The 23,718-nt window shown below is 34.8% G+C and overlaps 1 protein-coding gene across 1 annotated transcript in view; it reads right to left on the bottom strand.

Annotated features, from left to right (window-relative positions):
• LOC123561553 (uncharacterized) overlaps positions 1–23,718 on the bottom strand; it is a 52,342-nt gene that overhangs the window by 7,042 nt on the left and 21,582 nt on the right. Inside the window, exon 2 of the mRNA XM_053553095.1 lies at positions 21,896–22,665. Within this exon, the coding sequence (XP_053409070.1) occupies positions 21,896–22,665 (770 nt within the window). The remainder of the gene's footprint in view (positions 1–21,895; positions 22,666–23,718) is intronic.

The raw sequence follows: 23,718 nt of genomic DNA, 5'->3' as shown, positions 1-23,718 counted from the left end.
TGAGCTCATATTATAACGAATATATTGTAGAAATTAAATCGTGATATAAACCTTAAATAAATTTCTCCGGTTTTATGCATGAATGATTTCAAAATTAAATTAGGAAAATAATGTTCGCAACTCCAGCGCAATTGATAGCATATCTTAGCTAAAATACATGAAACATTTCTAAACGTTCAAATTCATAGGTGGTATATTTACAAAATGTTTAGATTAATATAGTTTAGCTTCTGAATATGAAATTGATTAACGCAACTGACAAAAACAGAATAACGTGACGTCAATTTTTATTACATTTATCAAAGAGTAACGTTCATCCTGTATTGCAGGTTTTGATGTAATAAATTTTGAGAATGTAACAATTTGTATATATACACTTAATTACTGATCAGAAGTAAAACTGTTTCAGAAAATTTTTCCTGCTCATGTCAAGGGCTGTCTGTGCACACGGGCGGGTCTGCCTAGTGTAATAGCAGACCCACCAACGTGCCTAGATGGACCTTTCAATGATTATTTGTTTGTTTTCGCTTTATTTTGAGAAGAAGCAAAAACTGATAGGCTTTGTCAGGCCCTTTTTTCTCTTGTTTCTCAGTTTTATGCAACGACACTAGATACATGTGCACATGGTTCTTACGACTTCCTTGGTAATTTTTAACACGAACACTTTGTTACCAGTATGAGTGGGTGCGGGTAAATATTCTTAACACTCACTTGTGGTGTTCAATCACTGCAGATATTAAGGGTGGCGGCTTGGGCGTAGTTAACCTGTTTTAATCTCCAAGTGGTGTTTTTGCCACTGCCACTTATTGTTCAAAGCCGGCGCCTAAATGCATTTTTCTATGTTGTCTTTTTGTTTTACTTTGTTATGTACTTTTGTGTAAATATCTATCATTTACATACCATATATATACTTTTGTAGGAAAAGTGGCTATTTCTTTTACACCTTTAATGTTTTGCACAGGGGAACTTTAGATAGTAAATGGCTAGACTATGAGAATCTTTTACTGGTTGAAGGTGCGGATGGAAATATCTGGTTTAGGCGGAGCCTCGATACCGCAAAACAGTAAACCGAGGGCTAGATATTTCCATCCGCACTTTCAGTTAGTGACAGATGGTTTTTCTTGCATGCTATGTTCTCCAATTAGTACAGTAAAAAAGGGGGTCGTGATGACCCTATATCGCTCACCTGTTAAACTTGGCCTTGGAATCATCAAGATAAACATTCTGACCAAGTTTCATAAAGATAGGGTCATGAAAGTGGCCTTAACAGTGTTAAGAATCTTTTCCTTTGAGTGGTGACCTAGATTTTGACCTAGTTTCAAACTCGTTCTAGGAATCATCAAGATAAACATTCTTACATATTTTAATGAAGATATGGGCATAAATATGGCCTCTAGAGTGTTAACAAGCTTTTCCTTTGATTTGAGCGGGTGACCTAGTTTTTGGCTTCACATAACCCAGTTTCAATTTTAGCTTAGAAATCAGCAAGATAAATATTCTGACAAGTTTCATGAGGATAGGTTCATAAATGTGGCCTTAAGAGGAGTGTTGACAAGACTTCCTTTGATCTGAGCGTGTAGCCTAGTTTTTGACCCTTCATAGCCCAGTTTTAACAGTTTTAAAACTGGCATTGAAATCATCAAAATAAACATTTTGACCAAGCTTCATAAAGATAAGATCATAAATGTAGCCTCTATGGTGTTAACAAACTTTTCCTTTGATATGACATGGTGACCTAGTTTTTGATTCCACATGACCCAGTTTCGAATATGGCCTAGAGATCATCAAGATAAATATTTTGTGCAAGTTTATATTAAATCAAAACATAAATTAAACCTCTATATAGCTGAAAGGGCCCGAACAGAAAATGTTGGCCCTTTCAGGGGCAGTAACTCTAGAATCGATGATGGAATCTTGCCGGTTTATAAAAGGAACCAAGATCTTAATGTGGCTTAAGCTGAATATAAGTATGGCTAAAATGGAATGTAAAATGTCACTTCTATCGTGTTCACAAAGCAAAAATTAACAAATTTTGGCTCTTTCAGGGGTCAATCAGGGACAGTAACTCTGGACCTATGATTAGATCTGATAGATTCATCATGGAATCCAAGATCTATTGTTGTTTAAGATATTTTGCAAGTTTGTATCAAATAAAACCATAAATGAAGTCTCCCTTTAAGAAGCCATAATCCTGGAACCCATGAAGGGATCTATATTATGCCAATACAAGTTTTGTGCAAGTTTGATTAACATCGGGTACAACATGTAGTCTCTATCGTGTTAACAAGCCAAAATAGCAATTTTGGCCTTTTAAGGGCCTATAACCCTGGAACCAATGATGTGATCTGGCCAGTTTTCGAAAGGAACCGAAATATTATGCCAATACAAGTTGTGTATAATTTGATTAAAATTGGTTGTAAAATGTGGTCTCTATCGTCTTCACAAGAAATTGACGGACGAAGGGTGATCACAAAAGCTCACGTTGTCACTATATGTGACAGGTGAGCTGAAATAAAACTAAAATTTTCTTTTTAAGCACTATGCTATTATAGTAGCGAATAAATTTACGCATTCATTCATAAATATCAGCACATGAGTCATCTTACTCCCCGTTTTTTTCCAGCACCGGAAAAGCACTGGAAAATCCTGTCTGGCATATAAGAAATGATTTTCTGGCACTTTATCAGTAAGCAATGGACATTCTTTTGTATAATGTATACGTATAGGATATCGACCGAGTACGAGGTCTTTCGTACAGAGGATGTCGATATCCGACTTACATACCATCAATTCTTCTCAAAATGTCCAGCGGTTACGATTCTGACGAAATTTTACCACAGGTGATATAATAAACTTAAATACAGAAAGGTTTTCCTGGCACAGTATTCATACATAAGGAATTTATGTCACTGTTAGAATTATACGTTTATTCGTAGAAGTTATGACGTGATAATTGTTTTCTATGGTGGCATATTTCTGTCACGAGATAGCTATGTAGCCATCACTGTAATTTGTAAACTTTCCAGGAAATGTGTGCTTTTTGTGAACACATTTCAGCAAATACATAATATTTTCTAGATATTTTTATTTATTTATTTCCTGCAAAGGTTTTAGCGCAAAATTTCGCGTTAATGCTTCGAACTGTTACGAGATGCTCAGTTATTATAACGATAATATTTTAAACTTTCCAACAAAGTTGTGCATTTTTCTGAAAACAGTATCGCAATAAATTATTTTTTGTCGATGTGCTTTTTATTTCCAGGAAACTTTAGGCTATTGCGATAAACTTTTCAGAAAAGTTCGAAATATCAAGATAATTTCGGAAAGTATCGAGAAAGCTTATCTAGCTAATAAATGGCAGTTGTGGGCACTAACACAAAGGGTTTCGAGAAAATAATGTAAATTATCGCAATAATATTTGCATGAAATCTTCCACTATTGAGAAAATCTTTTCAGAAAACTTTGCTTTATCAAGATTATTTTTTTAAGTATCGCGATAGCTACCTAGCCATCTCGTGGCAGAAATATGCCATCATAGTGGTAATAGTGTACGTGTAAGGCCGAGAAGGTATGTTACCCCATCAAATATTACCTACCAGGTTTATAAAGGATAATAATCACCTGTCTACCAAAATAGTACTTCGATGTCGGTAGACAACATGAAACCTCCGAAAAGTACAAATTACTTTCAGTTTTGTAGAGCAAATTATGCACATTTTTGTGACAAAACACCAAAAGACATTGCGAAAACTGTGTAAACTTTTTACTGAAATCGTCCATGATGAAACTTGACATAAATTGACAAAGGTCACACTAATCTCAGTCTCGTCTAATGACGTTTATTTATAAAAAAAAAATGAAAGTATCGTGTACAATTAGCACCATACAACCGTATTCACTACGGCCGCAAGTCTTTCCAGGAAGGCATTTCTGATTAGCTTATCAAAGAACAAACGGGACACAGTTTCCTTTCCTTGCCAGGTGTTTGTCATTTATGGCTGGATTTTAAAATAGCTTTTCTCAGTGTTCATCACATTGATCTGACGTGTCGGGCGTAAGACCAAGGTTTTTAGTTCAAAGATCAGTATCAAAGGTAAGTCAAAGGTCGTAATGTTTTGAAAATGTATGCACATAGTGTGTTGAAGGTACGATTCTCTAATTGAAAGAACAGCGTTTTAATTCTCTTTTCGTAAATGTGTGTCTACATGTTCAGGCAAGAGAATTGTAGGACGTTTGTCCGGTACCGGTTTGAAAATTATGTAAGAGACTCATCCCCCCTCCTCCCCATTACCACCCGACACACACACACACACACACACACACACTTTGAAAGAAGTGAAGTTTTCAAGAACCTGTCTCAAGTTTTGAAATATATCTCCTTAGTATAAAAGATCGTACCGAGTATAACAAGAAAACTACGTAAATAGTTGACTTGATACTTCAAATATTTAAAGACGTAAGTAAGAGGGTGTGCAGTGACAACGTATCATAAATGCAGCTGACATGTTTTAAAGATGTTTAAAAATTGTATGGAGCATTACTTGTGCAGTATATAGTGGACGCAACTTGACCCCGATGATTGACCTTTGCATTATAATACACAATGAGGCACAACCTATTACTGAAAAGGAGTGTACATAAAACACGAGCTGCACGAGAAAAAGGAAATATAAATTTGTGTAAATATATATTAGTGTATTGGAAAGTTTTAAATGATCGAATGTAAGTGTATATACTTTGATACTGCACTTTATACAATTCCATAAATTCCATAAAACTAATTCCATAAAATTATACCCGGCTACCCTAAGCACCCTTGATTTCTATAATGAAATAATCGATATGAATAAGCGGCGTAAGGTCAACCATCGCGGTTAAGTTGCGACTACTATAAGAGATGTTCATAGTTATAAAACACATTGAAGACAAGTGAAAAGGCTCATATCGTAACCATCCCTTGCCAGTATTATTAGAATCTGTGTTGCATAATATTCAATGTTTTAAAATCTATTCAACTGAAAATAATGTTTTAGTTAGAATATGCTGGAAAATGGTGAATTATAACATTTTTTGTCTGCCTTAGAGGTAGAGCGGTTATTTTGTTTTTATTTTCACTTATTATTTTGATTTCACATATATATTTTTTCCTCTCATCTTTTACGGCTTTATGCGGAAATTTGGATTTTTTATCTAATTTTAATCATGCATACATGTAAGGTGCATTTAAGCACGTTTTTCTTGAGCATGTTATGGAAATATATTTATGTGTTTCATAGATGCCATTACCTCACTTTTTCACGTGCTCAGGTCTGGGTCAGTACAGCTGGACCTCTGCACGAGAATTATTTTGTTCAAAGAGGTCTCTCAGAAAAATATAGACTTCTGACTAACAGTGAAAGAGGTATGTAATGCAAGGGTAATACACAAGTACGTTGTTCCATCAATGTAAGTATAGGAAAGACCTCCGAACGGGCTTCTTGTGAACACCGTGCGCAAGCCTTTTCTACAGAGAAAGGCCGATGTACGAGGTCGATATCCGACTTACATACCGTTATTCCTTCTCTCTCAAAATGTCCAGCGGTTACAATTCTGATCAGGCATTAGATCTATATAATGAACTTGAAGACAGAAAGATTTTCCTGACACGTAAGGAATTAATGTTACTTTTAGAATTACGTTTATTCGTAAAGTTATGGCGTGATAATCGCTCTCGTACTTTTATATAGATGTAGAAAGTGGAAAAAGTGTACATGTAAGGCCGGGAAGGTATGTTATGAAATATTACCTGAAAGATTTATGCAGAATAATAATCGTCTGCCTACCAAAACAGTACTTCGATATCGGTAGACAACAGGCAACCTCAGAAAAGTAAAAATTACTTTCATTTTTTGTAGAGAAAATTATGCGCATTTTGGTCAAAAAACACATACAGACAATTTGATATAATTTGACAAAGTTCACACAGATCCGTCCGTCCGGAGCCATATCTAGGAAGTGGTTTTGAATATTTAAATAAAATTTCATATTATACAAGTTCATGGAGCCCGTCAGGTTGTTATGGCCCTTAGTAGGTTCTAGTGGTAACTATATAGGTTACTATAATTTTGGCAATTTCTGCTTCATATAATATTTTAGTAACTTCAGAGTTATTGCCCTTTAACTGTTTTAAATCCACATATTTGAAGATAACAAACTAACCAATTGGTAGAATTTCATTACACTTCTTTCATATTTTTCCATAAACATTTATTATCAACATCTGAAGTTGTGTACTCGGTCAACCCACCGCCCTGGTCACACCTCTTCCCGCGCTCCCCTACCAACAATTTCTTATCACGCAAAGTTGTACCCTCTTCCTAACTCGCTCCTCCACCTAGTCACCCCCACCAGCCCGATCATGCACCCCACTGCATTTTTTTCTTCTTTTTTTCTCCATCAGTATTTATTTTATCAACATGTGAAGTTTTGTACCCTCCGGACACACCCCCCCCCCCCCCCCCTCACATCCCCACCCCCTACTTCCACCTTAAAACAAATTTAAGGTAATGTCACGTTTTAAATTTCCGATGAATAACAAAAAAAAAACAAAGAATATTCAGTTCTTTCCAAAAACATTTTTCATGTGCGTGAAATTAGCCAGAGTAGCCAGAGTAGCTACAGTTCAGCCAGAGTTTAGCCAGATTTAGTTTAATCATATTTTATTGTAATCATCACACAAGATATTATGGTAAATGTACATCAAGACAATAATATACAGATACATATGTAAATATATATACAACAGCGAACTATCATTACATCAAGACATATATATTACTAATGTACATTAAGAAATATTCAGTAACTTTTGTGAGATAATACAAAAGGGGTTGGACCACAAGTTTTGCCAACATTAGAAATCGGTCCGTCCCTGGCTGTCAAATTAATGTTAGATTAAACTAAATGGCGGATTTTTGTTTGGACTAGAATGGAAAAAAATATATGCTTAACAAAATATAATTTTCAGATATAAACTTACTTATATAGTAGAAGAGTTAAGATAGTAAATTAAATAGAAGAAAAGCAGGGGAAAAAAAACAATCGGAAAAAAACAACAACAATAAAACTAACACAGACAAGCGTAAAATAAATCAGTGCACCTCATCGCATCCGCTGCCGAATCCCCACACCCAGCCCAACCCAGAGCCTTCAAAACAGATATATAGTCAAACGACCAGGAGGCAGTGCTAGAGAAACGATGTGTATTTTTTTATATAAGTTTGTACTTCTAAAAACAAAGATTTGTTCTCCTCAATAGTAAGTGAATCAATTCCGTGAAGTAATTTGTGAGTACTAAGAGGATAAAACCTTCGAGTATTAATAAATAACAATCGACGAGCATTGGCATAATGGCTACATTTAAAAAAGAAATGTTCCGCATCTTCAATACCATGTCCACAAGAGCAATCGGGATAGTCTCGTAAATGGTTATAAAATAAATCATTGTTTAGGTAACTGCATCGGTTTCTAATACAAGTTTGAACTACATTATAGAATCGTTCTCCTATTAGATAAAAAGACGGAACAATTGGAGATTTAAATTTACTCTTCAATTTGCTCTTAAAAGATGTAAGTGTGTTAGCATTGCGTCGGAAGATCAAGGTTATTCCATAGTTTTACTGAATCGGGTATAACTGATTTTGAGTAAATTTCGAGACGTCTAGGCAATGTTACAAAATTAGTGTTGTTTCTAAGTTCATAGTTGTTAGAATTGTGAACTGTTGGTGGAAAAATGTCTATAAGGTAATCCGGAAGTAGTCCGTTATTTCCTTTATACGCTAATATTAATTTCTGCATAATTCTACGGTATGCAAGAGAAACCCAGCCAATTTCAGTTAAATTTTGAATGGAAACGGAACGAGTCAAACCAGTAACAATGCGAGCTGCTTCATACTGAAGTTTTTCTATAGTGCCCTTTTCATATTGAGTACAGCTATCCCATACAACTGAAGCATACTCGAGTAGAGGTCTTAGATACGATAAATAAATGTTGTTAAGAGTAGACCTTTTAACTTTAAATTTTAACATTCTCATCGAGCCGAGTACTTTTGAGGAAGTGATATTGTTTATATGGGTATGCCAAGAGCCATCATGACTTATTGTAAGACCTAGATGTTTGTGATCGTCAACGAAGTTTAGAGGGGTATTATCAACGGTTAACGATGGTTGAGCTATATCTCTAAAGGAGAAAAACATGACTTCAGTTTTAGAAGGATTGAATTTTACCAGCCATTGATTTGCCCAACTGGAAATGTTTTCTAGATCTGAATTTAAAACAGCTTCTATATAAACGGAGTCTGGTGAAGATATAGCAAGTGAGCTATCGTCAGCGAATAGTCTAGCGGTACTTATGACAGAATCAGCAATATCATTTATGTATACTAGAAATAAAAGAGGGCCCAAGACCGATCCTTGAGGTACGCCTGCAGTTAATAACCTACTATTTGAAAACGATTGCCCTACAAATACTTTTTGCGATTTATTTTCCAGGTAATCTGTTATCCAATTGACCAAGTTTCCTGAAATACCATACTGCTTCAGTTTAAATATAAGGCCTTTATGCCAAACTCGGTCGAAAGCTTTCGATATATCACAGAAAACCATACAAGTTGCTTTCTTCTCGTCTAGAGATGTACAGATCTGGTTATATATATATATCTACAAGTTGGTATACAGTGGAGTGTCCAGGAAGAAATCCTGACTGATTCTTATATATAAGATTATTGGAGTTTAGATGATTGTACAAATACTTAAAAATCACTCGTTCCATTACTTTACCTACGCAACTGATCAAAGAAATTGGTCTATAGTTAGATGGTAAAGATTTTTCTCCTTTCTTATAAAGCGGCATTACATTAGCAATTTTCCATGAAGACGGGTATCTATTTAAGATGAGAGATCTATTGAATAAAGTACAAAGTGGCTTAGCTATGGTTTTCGAACATCCCTTTAACATTTTATGACTAATACCATCAGGCCCACAGGCTTTGTTGACAACTAAGTTATCTAACACGTCAATAACGTCTTGCTCAGAAATAGTAAAGTGGGAAAGAGTTGTATTAGACTTTGCAACAAACTCAGGTAGAACAGAATTGGAATCGTCAAGAGTTGATACTGACACGAAGTAATCGTTCAAAAATGTAGCTTTATCTACGTCAGAAATAGCAGTGTCATGATTTTCGTTTTCAAGGGGCGGAATTTCTTTTTCGGCTTTAGAATTTTCTTTGACTAGCATTTTTACTGTTTTCCAATACTGTTTAGGATTTGTAGAACTTAAATCATTCATGGAAAATTCAAGAGTATTATAAAATTGTTCGCGTAGGTGCTTTTTCATATTATTGACACGATTTCTTATTTTCTTGTAACATTGCAATCTGATGGTTTCCCGGACTGGATAGCAATTCGCTTTAAACGATCACGTTTCCTAGATGTAGTACGAATAAATGAGTTATACCAAGGTCTGTCGTTGGGGCGGATTTGTACAACTTTAGTAGGAATGCATGTTTAAGCTAGATCTAAAAATGTTTTTATGAAAAAAGATGTGGCTACGTCTAGAGAGTCTGAGTTAAGAGCTGACCAATCAGTGGCGTTTATCGAGTTATTTAACTTTTCAAAATCGGCTTGGTGGTAGTTCCACACTCGGCGGGTGTAACATGTCCTGGCCTGGAAACTGCTTTTTACATAAACATAAGTACCAAAGTGATCACTAATATCTGACGGCGTTTCAAAAACTCCAGAATCCAGCGGTATTACAGTATTTGTTAATGCAATTACATCAATTAAAGTGCTTGTACTGTGTGTTATTCGAGTTGGTTTATTAATTACATTTGTCATATTATTAAGAATAAGTATGTCTCTGAATTTACGGTTTGTTACATTTAACTGATCTTCGTTTATATCGCCAACTAAAATAATATTATCTGATATTTCTATGGCCTGGTCAACAAGAACATCACATCTTTGCCAGAAGTCGATAGCAGAGTTTGATGGCCTATAGACTGTAGCAATAATAAATTTTTAATTATGATCTTTTATTTTAATACACAGAGATTCCGGTAAAATAGTTTCAAGGTCATTTAATCGTTTTGGCTGTAATCCTGAATTACAATATACTAGGATACCAGGATAGTGTGATGAAACATCTTTCCGAAACATATTTTCTAATCCTTCAAGTTTCATCTGCAAGTCAGAAATATTTTGCGTTAAGTGAGTTTCGGTAAAACAGATAACATCGAAGTCAAGAAAATTGTCTTTGATATAATCTAACTTGTTGCGAATACTCCTTATATTCTTATGTAGTACAGAAAAACAACCATTGGATTCTTGACAAGGCCCAGGATTGGGATGGACATCACCAGACAAAAAAATAATCAATCGCATGATCATTGCATAATGAATATTGTCTAAGATTAAGAATAGGGGGTACATTTTTGAATCAACAAAATAATCAATATTTGAACGAGCGGAAGTGTCAATCAAAGACACGTACATGAAAATGAAAGCAATATACGAAAATTTCAAACTCGAGTTACATACAAGATGAGTTACAAGGTGTAACTTAATAATGATGTTTCGATAGAGAAAATGCAGGTATTTCGCAAAAATCGAACATAAATTGTAACTAAACTAGAAATGTGTCCATGGGACACAGATGCCCCTCAGGGGCCATAACTCCTACAATACTGAATGAATCTGGACGCGAAACCCCAGGTGCACAACTGCACATGCTGACCAACATTCCTGTAAACTTTGGTGACTCTAGGTCAAATACTTTTGGAGCTACGCACAACACAACATTAAAATGACCAATTTTTAACTAAGTCAGGGGCCATAACTCCTACACGACTGAATGAATCCGGACGCGAAACCCCAGGTGCACAACTGCACATGCTGACCAACATTCCTGTAAACTTTGGTGACTCTAGGTCAAATACTTTTGGAGCTACGCATGACACAACATTAAAATGACCAATTTTTAACTAAGTCAGGGGCTATAACTCCTACAAGACTGAATGAATCCGGATGCGAAACCTCAGGTGCACAACTGCACATGCTGACCAACATTCCTGTAAACTTTGGTGACTCTAGGTCAAATACTTTTGGAGCTATGCGCGACACAACATTAAAATGACCAATTTTTTACTAAGTCAGGGGCCATAACTCCTATATGACTGGATGAATCCGGACGCAAAACCCCAGGTGCACAACTACACATGCTGACCAACATTCCTGTAAAGTTTTGTGACTCTAAGTCATATACTTTTGGAGCTAGGCGCGACACAACACTAAAATGACCAATTTTTACAAAGTCAGGGGCCATAACTTCTACATGACTGAATGAATCCGGACGCGAAACCCCAGGTGCACAACTACACATGTTGACCAACATTCCTGTAAAGTTTTGTGATTCTACGTCAAATACTTTTGGAGCTAGGCGCGACACAACATTCTCGAAAGGACGGACAGACGGACGGACAGAAGGACGGAAAGACGGAAGGACGGACGGACGGACAAGGGCAAATCTATATGCCCCCCCCCCCCCCCCCAACCAAAGTGGGGGCATAAAAATGCAGCTTTTATACAAGCACGCCCCCTAAAGTAATGCAATCCGATCGCCATTCTCCAGGCTCCTAATTCGTTACCTATGAGGATACAATGTCAGGGTAGTGAGGTCGAAGAATGACGAACGGATGCATAAGATGGTTAACAGAAAACAACCAAGACAGACCAGGACGCAGGGACACAAAGATGCAGCAGGAGTACATGAGGGACAGCACGATTCAAGAACGCTTGTTACACAGTTCATTGCAATATTAAATATTGAATTAGAAAGAAATAAGAGAAAACAAACATTAACCCGAAATGAGAGAAAAAAAAGGATTGAAATATTACTGGAAATAAATTATCATTTTACTAGTTGGATATTTCTTACGCTTATCATTACTTTTAAACCTTAAATTAATACTAAATGGTAGTTTTAGTTTAAAAAAAGTCTACTCAGTTGAATCTTGCTCAGATATTACACGTAAAAGTCCTCAACTGTTACAAAAATATAAAGAACAATCTATCACATACTTATACAACGAATAAAATAAATAAGTAGTACATGTTTACAAATCATATCATTCTGAGTATATAGTATATTATATACGCCAGCCGTATCAGGCGAGAAAGAACAATAAGTACCCTTTTCTTTAATTATCTCCATTCGTTTTCAAAATTATTAATCTGCAAATCGAAATAGCAAGATAGATAAACAGAGACAAAATAAAAATATACAGTACAGTTCGTTATATCAAGATAGATAAGCCTACCAAGCATAAGTTGGCATTTTTGTCCTAATAATCTCCCTTCCAACTAGAAAATGCTTTTGTAAAAAAGCGCATGTCTCCCCCAATGCAAAGTCCTATAGGCAAGAAGTCAATAGGGGTCAGGAGCGAAAGTCAAAGAGACACTGATGGTTTGCTGCAGTAGGGATCATCTACTTGGCATGTCCAGTCATCCCGCTAAATTTCAACACTCTTGGCCTAGTGGTTCTCAAGTCACTGTTCAGGCTCCTGTGACCTTGACCTTTGATCAAGTGACCTCAAAATAAATAGGCGTCATCTACTCTGCATGTCCAATCATCCTATTAAGTTTCAACATTGTAGGTCAAGTGGTTCTCAAGTTATTTCCAAAAAATGATTTTACATGAACAGGCCACTGTGACCTTGACCTTTAATAGATTGACCCCAAAATCAATAGGAGTCATCTACTCTGCATGTTTAATTATCCTATGAAGTTTCAACATTTTGGGTCAAGTGGTTCTCAAGTTATTCATCGGAACTGGTTATCAATGTTCAGGCCCCTGTGACCTTGACCTTTAACGGAATGACCCCAAAAACAATAGGGGTCATTTACTCTGCATGAACAATCATCCTATGAAGTTTCAACATTCTGGGTCGAGAGGTTCTCAAGTTATTGATTGGAAATGGTTTTCCATGTTCAGGCCCCTGTGGCCTTGACCTTTAACAGAGTGACCCTAAAATCGTTAGGGGTCATCTACTCTGCATGACCAATCATCCTATGAAGTTTCATCATTCTGGGTCAAGTGGTTCTCAAGTTACTGACCGGAAATGGTTTTCAATGTTCAGGCCCCTGTGACCTTGACCTTTCACAGAGTGAACCCAAAATCGTTAGGAGTCATCTACTCTGCATGACCAATCATCCTATTAAGTTTCAACATTCTGGGTCAAGTGGTTCTCAAGTTACTGACCGGAAATGGTTTTCAATGTTCAGGCCCCTGTGACCTTGACCTTTAATGGAGTGACCCCAAAATCGATAGGGGTCATCTACTTTGCATGTACAATCATTCTATGAAGTTTTAATATTCTGGGTCAAGTGGTTCTCTAGTTATTGATCGGAAATGGTTTTCAATGTTCAGGCCCCTGTGACCTTGACCTTTGACGGAGTGACCCCAAAATCCATAGGGGTCATCTACTCTTCATGACCAATCATCGTTTGAAGTTTCAACATTCTGGGTCAAGTGGTTCTCTAGTTATTGATCGGAAATGGTTTTCAATGTTCAGGCCCCTGTGACCTTGACCTTTGACGGAGTGACCCCAAAATCAATAGGGGTCATCTACTCTTCATGACCAATCATCCTATTAAGTTTCAACATTCTGGGTCAAGTGGTTCTCTAGTTATTGATCGGAAATGGTTTTCAATGTTCAGGCCCCTGTGACCTTGACCTTTGACGGAGTGACCCCAAAAACAATAGGGGTCGTCTACTCCAGCAGTCCTACAACCTTATGAAGTTTGAAGGTTCTAGGTCAAATGGTTCTCCAGTTATTGCTCGGAAATGAAGTGTGACGTACGGACGGACGGACGGACGGAAGGACGGACGGACGGACGGACAGGGCAAAAACAATATGTCTCCTGGGGGAGACATAATTAATTTATTTCCAATATGATCCTATACAGGTAAACATTTCATTAACCTACCCAGAGTAGCCAGAGAAGTCAGAACTCTGGTTACTCTGGCCAGCCAGAGTAGCAAGAGTTTAGCCAGAGTAGCCAGAGTTCAGCCAGTATCCAGAACTAGAAATATTTTGCACAATATAGTAATCTAATGTTGTGCCAAATTTGGACCTCTTTAGATGCATAACTCTGTTGTTAAGGGTTGATTCCAGAAATCCGCAGTTTTATATATATTTTTAACATTTTACCCCAAAAATACACATTTTGCATCATGATACTTTTCTACACTTTTTACATCTTGAATAATACTTACACAAAACAATCAATTCTTTGCGAGTTTTTTCCTTTACTTGTCATTTTGGCCATAAATGGCCTTTACTATAAGACTGAAAATGTTTTGCGAACACGGGACCTGGTTACTCTGGCTACTCTTGCTGACCAGAGTAGCCAGAACATGCTAAAAATCTAGAAACTCTGCCTACTCTGGTTGAATTCTGGCTACTCTGGCCAGCCAGAGTAACCAGACGGTTCTGGCTACTCTGGTTGAACTCTGGCTAGCCTGAGTAACCAGAGTTCTGACTTCTCTGGCTACTCTGGCTGAACTCTGGCTGCTCTTGCTAATTACACGCACATTATTTTATATTGTAGCTTACAACTCGTGAAAAAAAACAATATAAGAATATATTGTTACCTCGCTGCCGTTTTGTCTATCCAAATCACGTATGAATTCCTATTGTTTCAGTCATTTGTCACTAATTAGAGCAACTCACAGTGTTGCAATCATACAAAACACATCCCTTATTTTCACATAAATATTGAGGATTTATCTAATGAGCACATGTATTGGAAACACAATTTTAATCATCTCCCTATGGAAATCGCATCAACCAGTGAATATATCATTCTAAATCTAAGTAATTATAATTCCGTTCAAAATAATTTCATTAGTCAGAATCAACTTAACATACATTTATTATGCACACTTAAAAATTCGTTTTCTGTGTTAAATTGATCTTGACTAAAGAAATCCTTTGCTTCTTAGTAACATTCTTAAGGTTTAGCAGTATATCACAAAACAACAGATTTTTTAACGAATGAACAGCATCTTGACACACAACTTATCTGTCCAATACATGTTTTACTGTTCTGTCCCACAGAGTTGGATAATTAAAATATTCTTAATGAGTTGTCCCCCTTTAAATAAGAATGCCATTTGTAAAGAAATAAATGTAAACAATTGTCAAAAACGATGTTTTAGCTAGTTATTTAAAGTTTAAACACTCGCACGATGTTGCAAATGCATCAAAACGAAGACGTGTAACAGCTTTTTAAAAAATGGTGAGTTTTTAAAGGCGCTGAACTGTCCAGAAGTGTTGCCCCTTCATGCAGTCCCTTTCCGGAATTCAATACATATATCAGTAAATTGCCACGGTTTTGTAGAATAATATAAATGTTTTATATGCTGTTAAATTTTCAAGTAAAACGTTCGAACTTTTTTCTCCGAAACATGGACCTATACCTTAACTATTTGCCGGATATATTTCCTTGACATTCCTCACCACAAACCGATTTTGCGGGGATACCAATTAATTGAATTTGCTTGTTAAATTCTGTGTTGCTTAAAATTCAATTGCTCAAATTTATTCAATTGAATATAATGTTTTGAGTGGAATATGGCGAATTGTAAAACTTTTTTGTCTGCCTCAGTGGTAGAGCCGTTTAATTTTAATTTTGATATCATTTTGATTTTCACATACATATTTTTTTTGCTCTCATCCTTTACTGTTTTGTGTGGAAATTAGGATTTGTTTCTACAAGAAATGTTAATAACATGATGCACGCTTTTCTTGAAAATCCGTTTATTTACCACTGACTATTTTATAAGGTAATCATGATAAAATCACCATAAAAATCATGTTATTGAAACATATTTATGTATTTAATTGATGCTATTTCGCCACTTTTTCGCGTGCTCAGGTCTGGGTCAGAACAGCTAGACCTCTTCACAAGAATTCTTTTGTTCAGAGAGGTCTAGAGAAAAATATAGACCTTTGTCTAACAAAAGAAGAAGTATGTAAAATATACAAAATATGTTTATATATATTAGTTGCACTGTTTATTTTTTTGAAACGTGTACATCCAGAATGGTGTAATTGTTGAGCTCCTTCTACGTGTTTTGGCAATGAATTAGAAAAAAGGTATACGACAAACTTTTCATAAAGTGAAAATACACATGCACGATATATAGCAAAATCTCGGATAGATCTTTTATGTTCTATGTTGTTACTGTAATTTTCGACAGAATGAAAGTGGACATAAAAATGATTTATTTTTAATCATCAGCATATCCCCAAAATAAGCATATTGAAAATTACAAGAAATTCATAAATAATTCTGACGTTGCGTACGTTGTTGGCGAACATCGGGAATTTGTAAGTTTCTAACACTTAAATGTTTAGTGAAATTCGTTTTAGAAATACGATTGTTTATATGCTTATATCACAAGAAAGGCAAAACAATCGCCCTCTTAGTAAATGTGATCGCATCTGCGTTAAATAATTAGTAAAAATTTAATTCGACATAGTATAATAGAAAAGAACACAAAAACGTCATGTAAGATGTAACAAAATTTACCAATGCGCATTATTTAACGGCTTAGTTAATTCATAAAATTATTTTTTTCCGTCAAATAAGAAGACTCGGTGACGTGATATCAACTATATTTAACGTCATTTCAATCATTTGCTTTTCAATACTTTCTGTAACAAATCGGAAGCGAAAGACAGTTCCAACTGAAAACGTAAGATTTTATGTCTTTCCTCGACCGGATTTATTAAAACTTCTGTAGTTTCTTTAACTATCGTATGCTTTCTATAATATTTATTTTGACAAAAAGTACATAAATTCTACTTTTGAATTAGTAAGTTGTTGTCCTGTTTTAACTTGGATAATGGCGTTTAATATATGTATACTTTAATCTAGCCGCGATGTCACACGTGTCAAAAAATGCAAAAAAATAAAATTACGAAGTTGTTACGTGCCGAAATATGTACAGAAATATGTATTTGTTTACAAATCTGCCACTACAGTCTGAAAGTACATACAATTGTCTGCAAATTGATATGCATAAGTCTAACGTTGAATATAAATTAAATTTATCACATGAAAATTGCAAAATCTAGCCGAAATGTCACAACCGTGAAATTAATGTAACGTCGGCGTTATGTTTGAAAACTAAATAACGTATACGCATTAAAATTGTATCCGAACATTGCAATGTAATTCACTGTCTGATAAATAATTTGATTGAATAAGCATCATTCGACATCTATATCAAATATTTCTTTTAAATATCGGAACGATATGATTTATGAAAACTGTAGCCCAAACACCCCAAGTAATCCCTGTAACGTCAAAGCGGTCATACTGAAGAATTGGGCAAAAATCGATTCTATTATCTTTCCTTGTTTATTGAGATCAACGCTATACCTTGTTGTCTCCCTTCGACCGTCTAGCTAAATATCGATCACTATCGGATATTTTTTAGATCGTTATGGTTCGACTATCTCCGCTTATCGTATCACGGGAGTTGCCGATCATAAAAAAACAAGGATTATAGATTAGAGATCTCCTGTAAAAACGTAGTGGGAAGGGTGATTTATTTTACACCAATTTTAAGTACCGGTAAAACAACAACAGCAAATATAGTCATCAACTTGGTTTAATTCTGTTTTTCAATAATGTAAAAATACGGAACGGAAAAAAGAAGACACTACGTTATTTATTCTTTTATTTTGCATAGTCAAAGAGCTATAAAAAAATGTTTTATACTTCTTTGGCATAGTATATGAAAATATGATCAACACTATATTATCTTCTTTATATTCTACATTAAAGAAACTGAGACATAAAAACAAATATAAATACACAAAATCGAGCATAACATACATGTACATGAAACTACTGTTATCTTAAAAAATAGAAAGCAGGGAAAAAAATATTTCTATTATTATTATTAATCATATTTAACTTGTTAAAATTAATTTTGCTATGTAATGAACATTTGAAAAACATATTGTCACACACTGATGAAAAATGAACAGAAAAACAAACTAGCAAACATACTTGACAATGTAAAAGGTATCTTTTTATGACACCAGAGCCTGTTAATTGGAAGTGTGACCTATTTGCCCCCGAGCCAGTCATTGTGTAATAAAGTATGTGCGAATTATGACTTCTCAAGTTTCTCAAAAGGGACTGACTGACTGATTTAATAAATGTCAGATTTTTAAAATAAAAAGTGGAAAACCTAAGAATAAAACAAGCACACCATAGAAAAAAGTCTTTTAGAAAAGATTTAGGATAAAGTGACACTAATGTAGTGTAAAGGTTATTCATAATAACTATCACGAATATTTTTACTATATGAACAGGGGATTACAGATTTTTCATATCTTTTAGCGCGTGCTATACCTTCTTGAGATTAGCTGTGCATACATTCAGTTCAATTCAATTTCGATTTATTGCATAAATACAATGCCTACAGCAAATGAAAGCATTATATAATATGGAGCAGAGAAAGTACATAATAATTTTCAGGGGAGACAATAAACCAAAGAGCTATAAAAAAAAAATAAAAATGTATTTTATACTTCTTTGAATAAACTAATAAATTAATAAACGACAATTTTTCGCGATGTTGTCACAAAACTTCTATACTATATTTTCACTTTTAGGCGAACTTTTAACACGTGTTCTATATATCTATACTTTAATATCGAACAATTAACCTGTATTCAGGAAAAAATACTGTTAATCAAATACAAGTAAATACTCAATCACTGTCCCATTATCTTATGTATCTAACAACATTTGTACTTGAAAATGAAACAATATATTTATTGTGTATTTAAGTCTCGTTCATTAAACATGTTACAATTTTCAAAATGCTCTTACGCAGTCACCGAGAAGATTATTATCTGTGTAATAAAAAGACCTGATCGTCCCTAATCCCCTAATAAAAAAGGTGTTGATAAGCAATAAACTTGCAAAAAGCTGTTAATTGGTAATAAACAACTATCGAAAAGCGCTTTAATATGGCTGTTTCAGGGGCTCCGAAAACAATTTACTCAAATGTTGCATTATATAAATTCTTTATAACATATTTATGGTTAAAACTTAAACTAAGGGGTATATATAAGTATAATTAAAAACGTCAGTTACGCTAATGTACGCCAACAATGAACTATTTCCTCATATTCGAAGACTGACGATACAATATCAGTGATGAAGTACACGGGATTTTATTTATTTCAGTAAAGTGTTTGGCGAATTTTCATGGAAATTTTGAACATAGGCATTTCTATATTTCCTTAAATTATGTTTCTGGTGTTTCCATGAAAATGAATTCCATGCATTAGTTCCATGATAATAAAGGGGAACGTCAGCGGTCCTGGCCCAATATCAAGAAAAAACTTAAGTTATTGCTTAGCTAAGTCTGTTAATTCAAATGCTTGTTTTTGCCCTTTATGCGTCTTCAATGTTGACTTTTTCATCTATATCTGAACCATATATGACCATTTCATAGATCAAAACACAGCAAATCTGATTTTTAGAGAAAACGTGGTATAGAAATTAGATATATACTTAAGTAAATACTAGAGTTCTTTATATTTTGCTTGAATAGAAATGTCTCATTTGCGTGACTGAAATAAGTACTGCTGACAAATACTACTAACCGTAGTATAATTTAGTTATGAATACCTCCTCGTTATATAAAAACCAACATTAAATGACAATAACTTACTAACATAAGCAATAGCACGATTTCAAAATAACATACTTAACTAAGTAATTACTAAAGATTTTGTCGTGAAATTGGGACCTGATGTTATCTCCCCGAAAAAGTGCTGACCACAGCTTTTTGATATTTTAATCTATAAATGCGTTTTTATATTAAAACAATCTTGACATTCATTTGAAAAAAATAATGCGGTTTATTTTATGCTAACTGATGAAATACTGTATTCTATCAGTTAAATATTTTCATTTATTATATACCTATATAAATTCTGTAAAAAATCGGCTTGTATTTCACAATTAAATATGAACAGTCAGACAAAAATTCCGTATTGTACCTTTTAAATTCCGTATTATACCTTCCGTATTGTATGCTGCCGGACTATTTTCATTAATATGCATGACCCGACACATTACTATAAAAAGCGCACACAAAAAATTTCACTAAGTTCCATTTAATATCGATAAACATTGAAGATTTCGTTCAAGAACAAAACAACAAACAAAAAGGTAAAGGTATATAATAAAAGGGTTATTATAACACTAGCTAGATCTGGGACTTTGTATTCGGCTCTCGTGGATTTTGCAAGGTCGGATCACACTCGGCGCTTGCGCGCCTCGTGAGATCCGATCTTGCAAAATCCACTCGAGCCGAATACTGCATCCCAGATCGAGCTACTGTTATAATAACCCTATTATCTCATCACTCACACTGTGAAAATATGAAAAATCTATATTTTCACACTGTGAGAGATATAGCTCCGCCCCTCATTACATTGTGTATGAATTTTAAATTATTTGCTTAAAACAGGATGAAAATTGTAGTCGCGCTTTGTTCTTTATAGTATTTTCTCGATTCAAATTATTTTACTTAAAGAGAATTTCATAACGTTATGCAGCAAAAAATAAAATAAAATGGAACTTTATGTTGTATGCGTCTTTATAACGTCACAGCACGTCTGACGTCATGACTGTTTACGCGCGTCTGTTTCCCGCGCTGAGATTAAAATAATTGCAAAATGCACATCTCAACGTAATTGAGCATAAAATAAAAAGAAAATTTGTTTGTTTTTCGTGAATATGGAATATATCTCACCTCGAAGTGAGAAAATGTTCACATTTTCACTCGCGCTACGCGCTCGTGAAAATATTTGAAATTTTCTCACTTCTCAGTGAGATATATTCCATATTCACTCAAAACAAACAAATATCCTCTATTTACCTACTATAAAGAAGAGACAGAATTAAAGTTCTTGTGTCAATATTGTTTCACAATGCTGATTATCACCACTTTAAGGTTCTTTAAATGTCGTGTAATAATTGGGACAAAAATTCTAAAAATGTTACTGAAAGCTAGATTGTTCGTTCAGATCACTTTGTGGTTAATGTAAAATTCGACTACACGATCTCTTCCTGTAGCTCGAGAAATGATGCGCAGGTATCAAAATGCCCTTAATGTAAGTTATAAGAATTATCTGTAAAAATGAATTATAAATATAGTTATAATTTACATCGGCTGGCCTAAGATTGTTCATACATGTATTGCGAGGTTTGAGCTTGCATCTTCACTTTATACGCGACATTCTATCTAGCTTTTTTGAAATAAACCATGTCGTTAAATAATAAATAAACTATCGGTAAATAGTTTTATGCTCCTCGAAGGTTAGGGTTAGGGTTAGTACTTCCTTTTTGTACTTGGCGGTTTTAAAATTTTGCTCGAACCATAACTTTACAACTATATAACTTTTCAGAAAGATAAAAGTGCAGAGAGTTTTGCGCTATTCATAATTTATCATTTTGAAACAGGTTTTATTTTATTTGTCTCAACATTTCAAAATGATTTTTTTTTTCATTTCTTGAGTTAATAAAATTGGGTTCTGTTCTTGTAAGTGTGGCTTTTTACCTGTTCGTAGACAAACTGTAAATTCAGTAATCATCTACTTCACAGAAATTGTAAACGTGTACTGTTATGGTACGCTATCATTGCCATAAAACAGACGACATCTACAAACCCCGTCCCACCAGCCGTTCCATTACTTTGATTAACACAGGTGCTAAGAACTGAAATGAGAGTATTTAGTCAATGATACATACTCACCAGAATATTTGCTGCCAATGCTGGTCGGGATGACATTCGGCCTCTGTTCTTCGCCTTGCGGATAACTTGGTGAGATATATACCAGCAAACTCACGACGACGATGCAAAATGCGGCAGACAAAAGGATACTTAGTAGGATATTCATTATAAAATCGAGGCGAGCTGTGACAAACGCGTGTTCGCGTCGTTGCCTTTCATGCAGCGCAATAACCAGATATTGTATTCTCTTTAGTACTTTCCTCTCTTCTGTACCGCTTTCAGTTAGTTCTGTTAGAATTTTAACTATTTTATCTTCGTCATTACTAATCTTTTTAATATTTTCACTGATTGATGCGATTTCATTTGGGAGATCATTTTTACCATTTTTAATCTTTTCTAATTCGTTTAAACATTCTTGTTTATTAATGTAATGTTGTACATCTCCCTGCTTTAGAAGATCGTTCAGTGCATCAAATGCATCTGTCTTTTGATCACTAGTAACACGTAGCTTAGGATTATGTGCAAAGTAATTGTTTCTGCTATTTTTCGCGTTTATTCGTGCAAATGGCTGAATGTTAAATACGCTGCAGTTTTTCCATATCTTACATGCGTTTGAGATATCTCGAAGATTAACGAGTCCTCCGTCTTCTGGTGTGCTCGTAAAAACGCTTGCAATGTGTTCGTACGATATTGGCCATTTCGACGATTCCTGATTTTTCCAATCAATCTTGTTTGGAGATTTGCTGAATTTCGTCAACTCCCTCTTCCAGTCTTTACACGAATTACACCATCTGTCACACATATAGTTATATAAATTTTATTAATCAACAATTTATATCTTTGAATCAGTAGATAATTTTAAAAACGACTCACTAAAAGCCTTATAAAATGCGGATATTGTTCTAAACTTATTAAACGTTTTTATAGTTAAAAATTACTATGGTGTTCTTTGACTTGAACTTATTCAAACTCTGACAAAATGCGTATTATCAGTATTTCTACAACAAGTTCAATAATCAACAATATCAAACCTGTATACAAGAGTTATGACTCTTGAACTAAATCAGTCTCCTAAAAAAAGATAGCGGACAATAACTCTTGCACAGACTTAATGACACTAAACATAATGGAAGAAGCAATGATACAAGACTATTATGTTATAAAGAAGGAACTGTGCTTCTGCATGGCCAGGTATGCAATACTTTGACAAATGAGGACAGTGTGTCATTGCAAGAAACCTGAACTGTCATCTTGATATTTAATAAGAATGCGTAGTCGTAATGCTAGGCAATTGATCGCATTCTCTACCGATGCTCATACATCAGTATGTACACGGTCTTACAGTCTACATAAATCTGATGTTGTTATTACCAGGAATCATGATAACAACCCTGTGTCAACGTCATCGAGTCTAGTCGTGGCCGAGTTAAGGCAGCTCACTTTGAATCAATTGCCCCTCACAGATGTGGGTTCTTGTAATATTAAGAGCATTGATGTAAAAAAAAAACGTGTTTTTTTAACATCCTGAAATTGTAACACAACATGTTCTATGCCTTCCGGCCTTTAATACTTCCCATCTATGCTCAGTTAAAAGATATTGGCTAAAAGATGGCAGGGATGGGGTCTTCCTGACCCTCTTGCGTCTATGGAAAACTTTATAATAATTTTATGTCTGCATAAATTTATAGCAATGGATTCGGAGGCGTCACGGCAATTCTGCTAAAGAAAATATAATAACCATCGCATGCATTTTGGGATTTAATACAAAATTAAATGTAATTTAAATTACATGTAGATTTTGAATGCAGTTAAATTTCAAAATTTACTTTCAGTTTACTTGGTGT

The sequence above is a fragment of the Mercenaria mercenaria genome, chromosome 10 (genome assembly GCF_021730395.1).
Source record: "Mercenaria mercenaria strain notata chromosome 10, MADL_Memer_1, whole genome shotgun sequence".
In the NCBI taxonomy this organism is placed as follows: domain Eukaryota; kingdom Metazoa; phylum Mollusca; class Bivalvia; order Venerida; family Veneridae; genus Mercenaria; species Mercenaria mercenaria.
The sequence above is the reverse complement of the archived record's forward strand: the minus strand, read 5'-3'. Positions and strand labels throughout refer to the sequence as shown.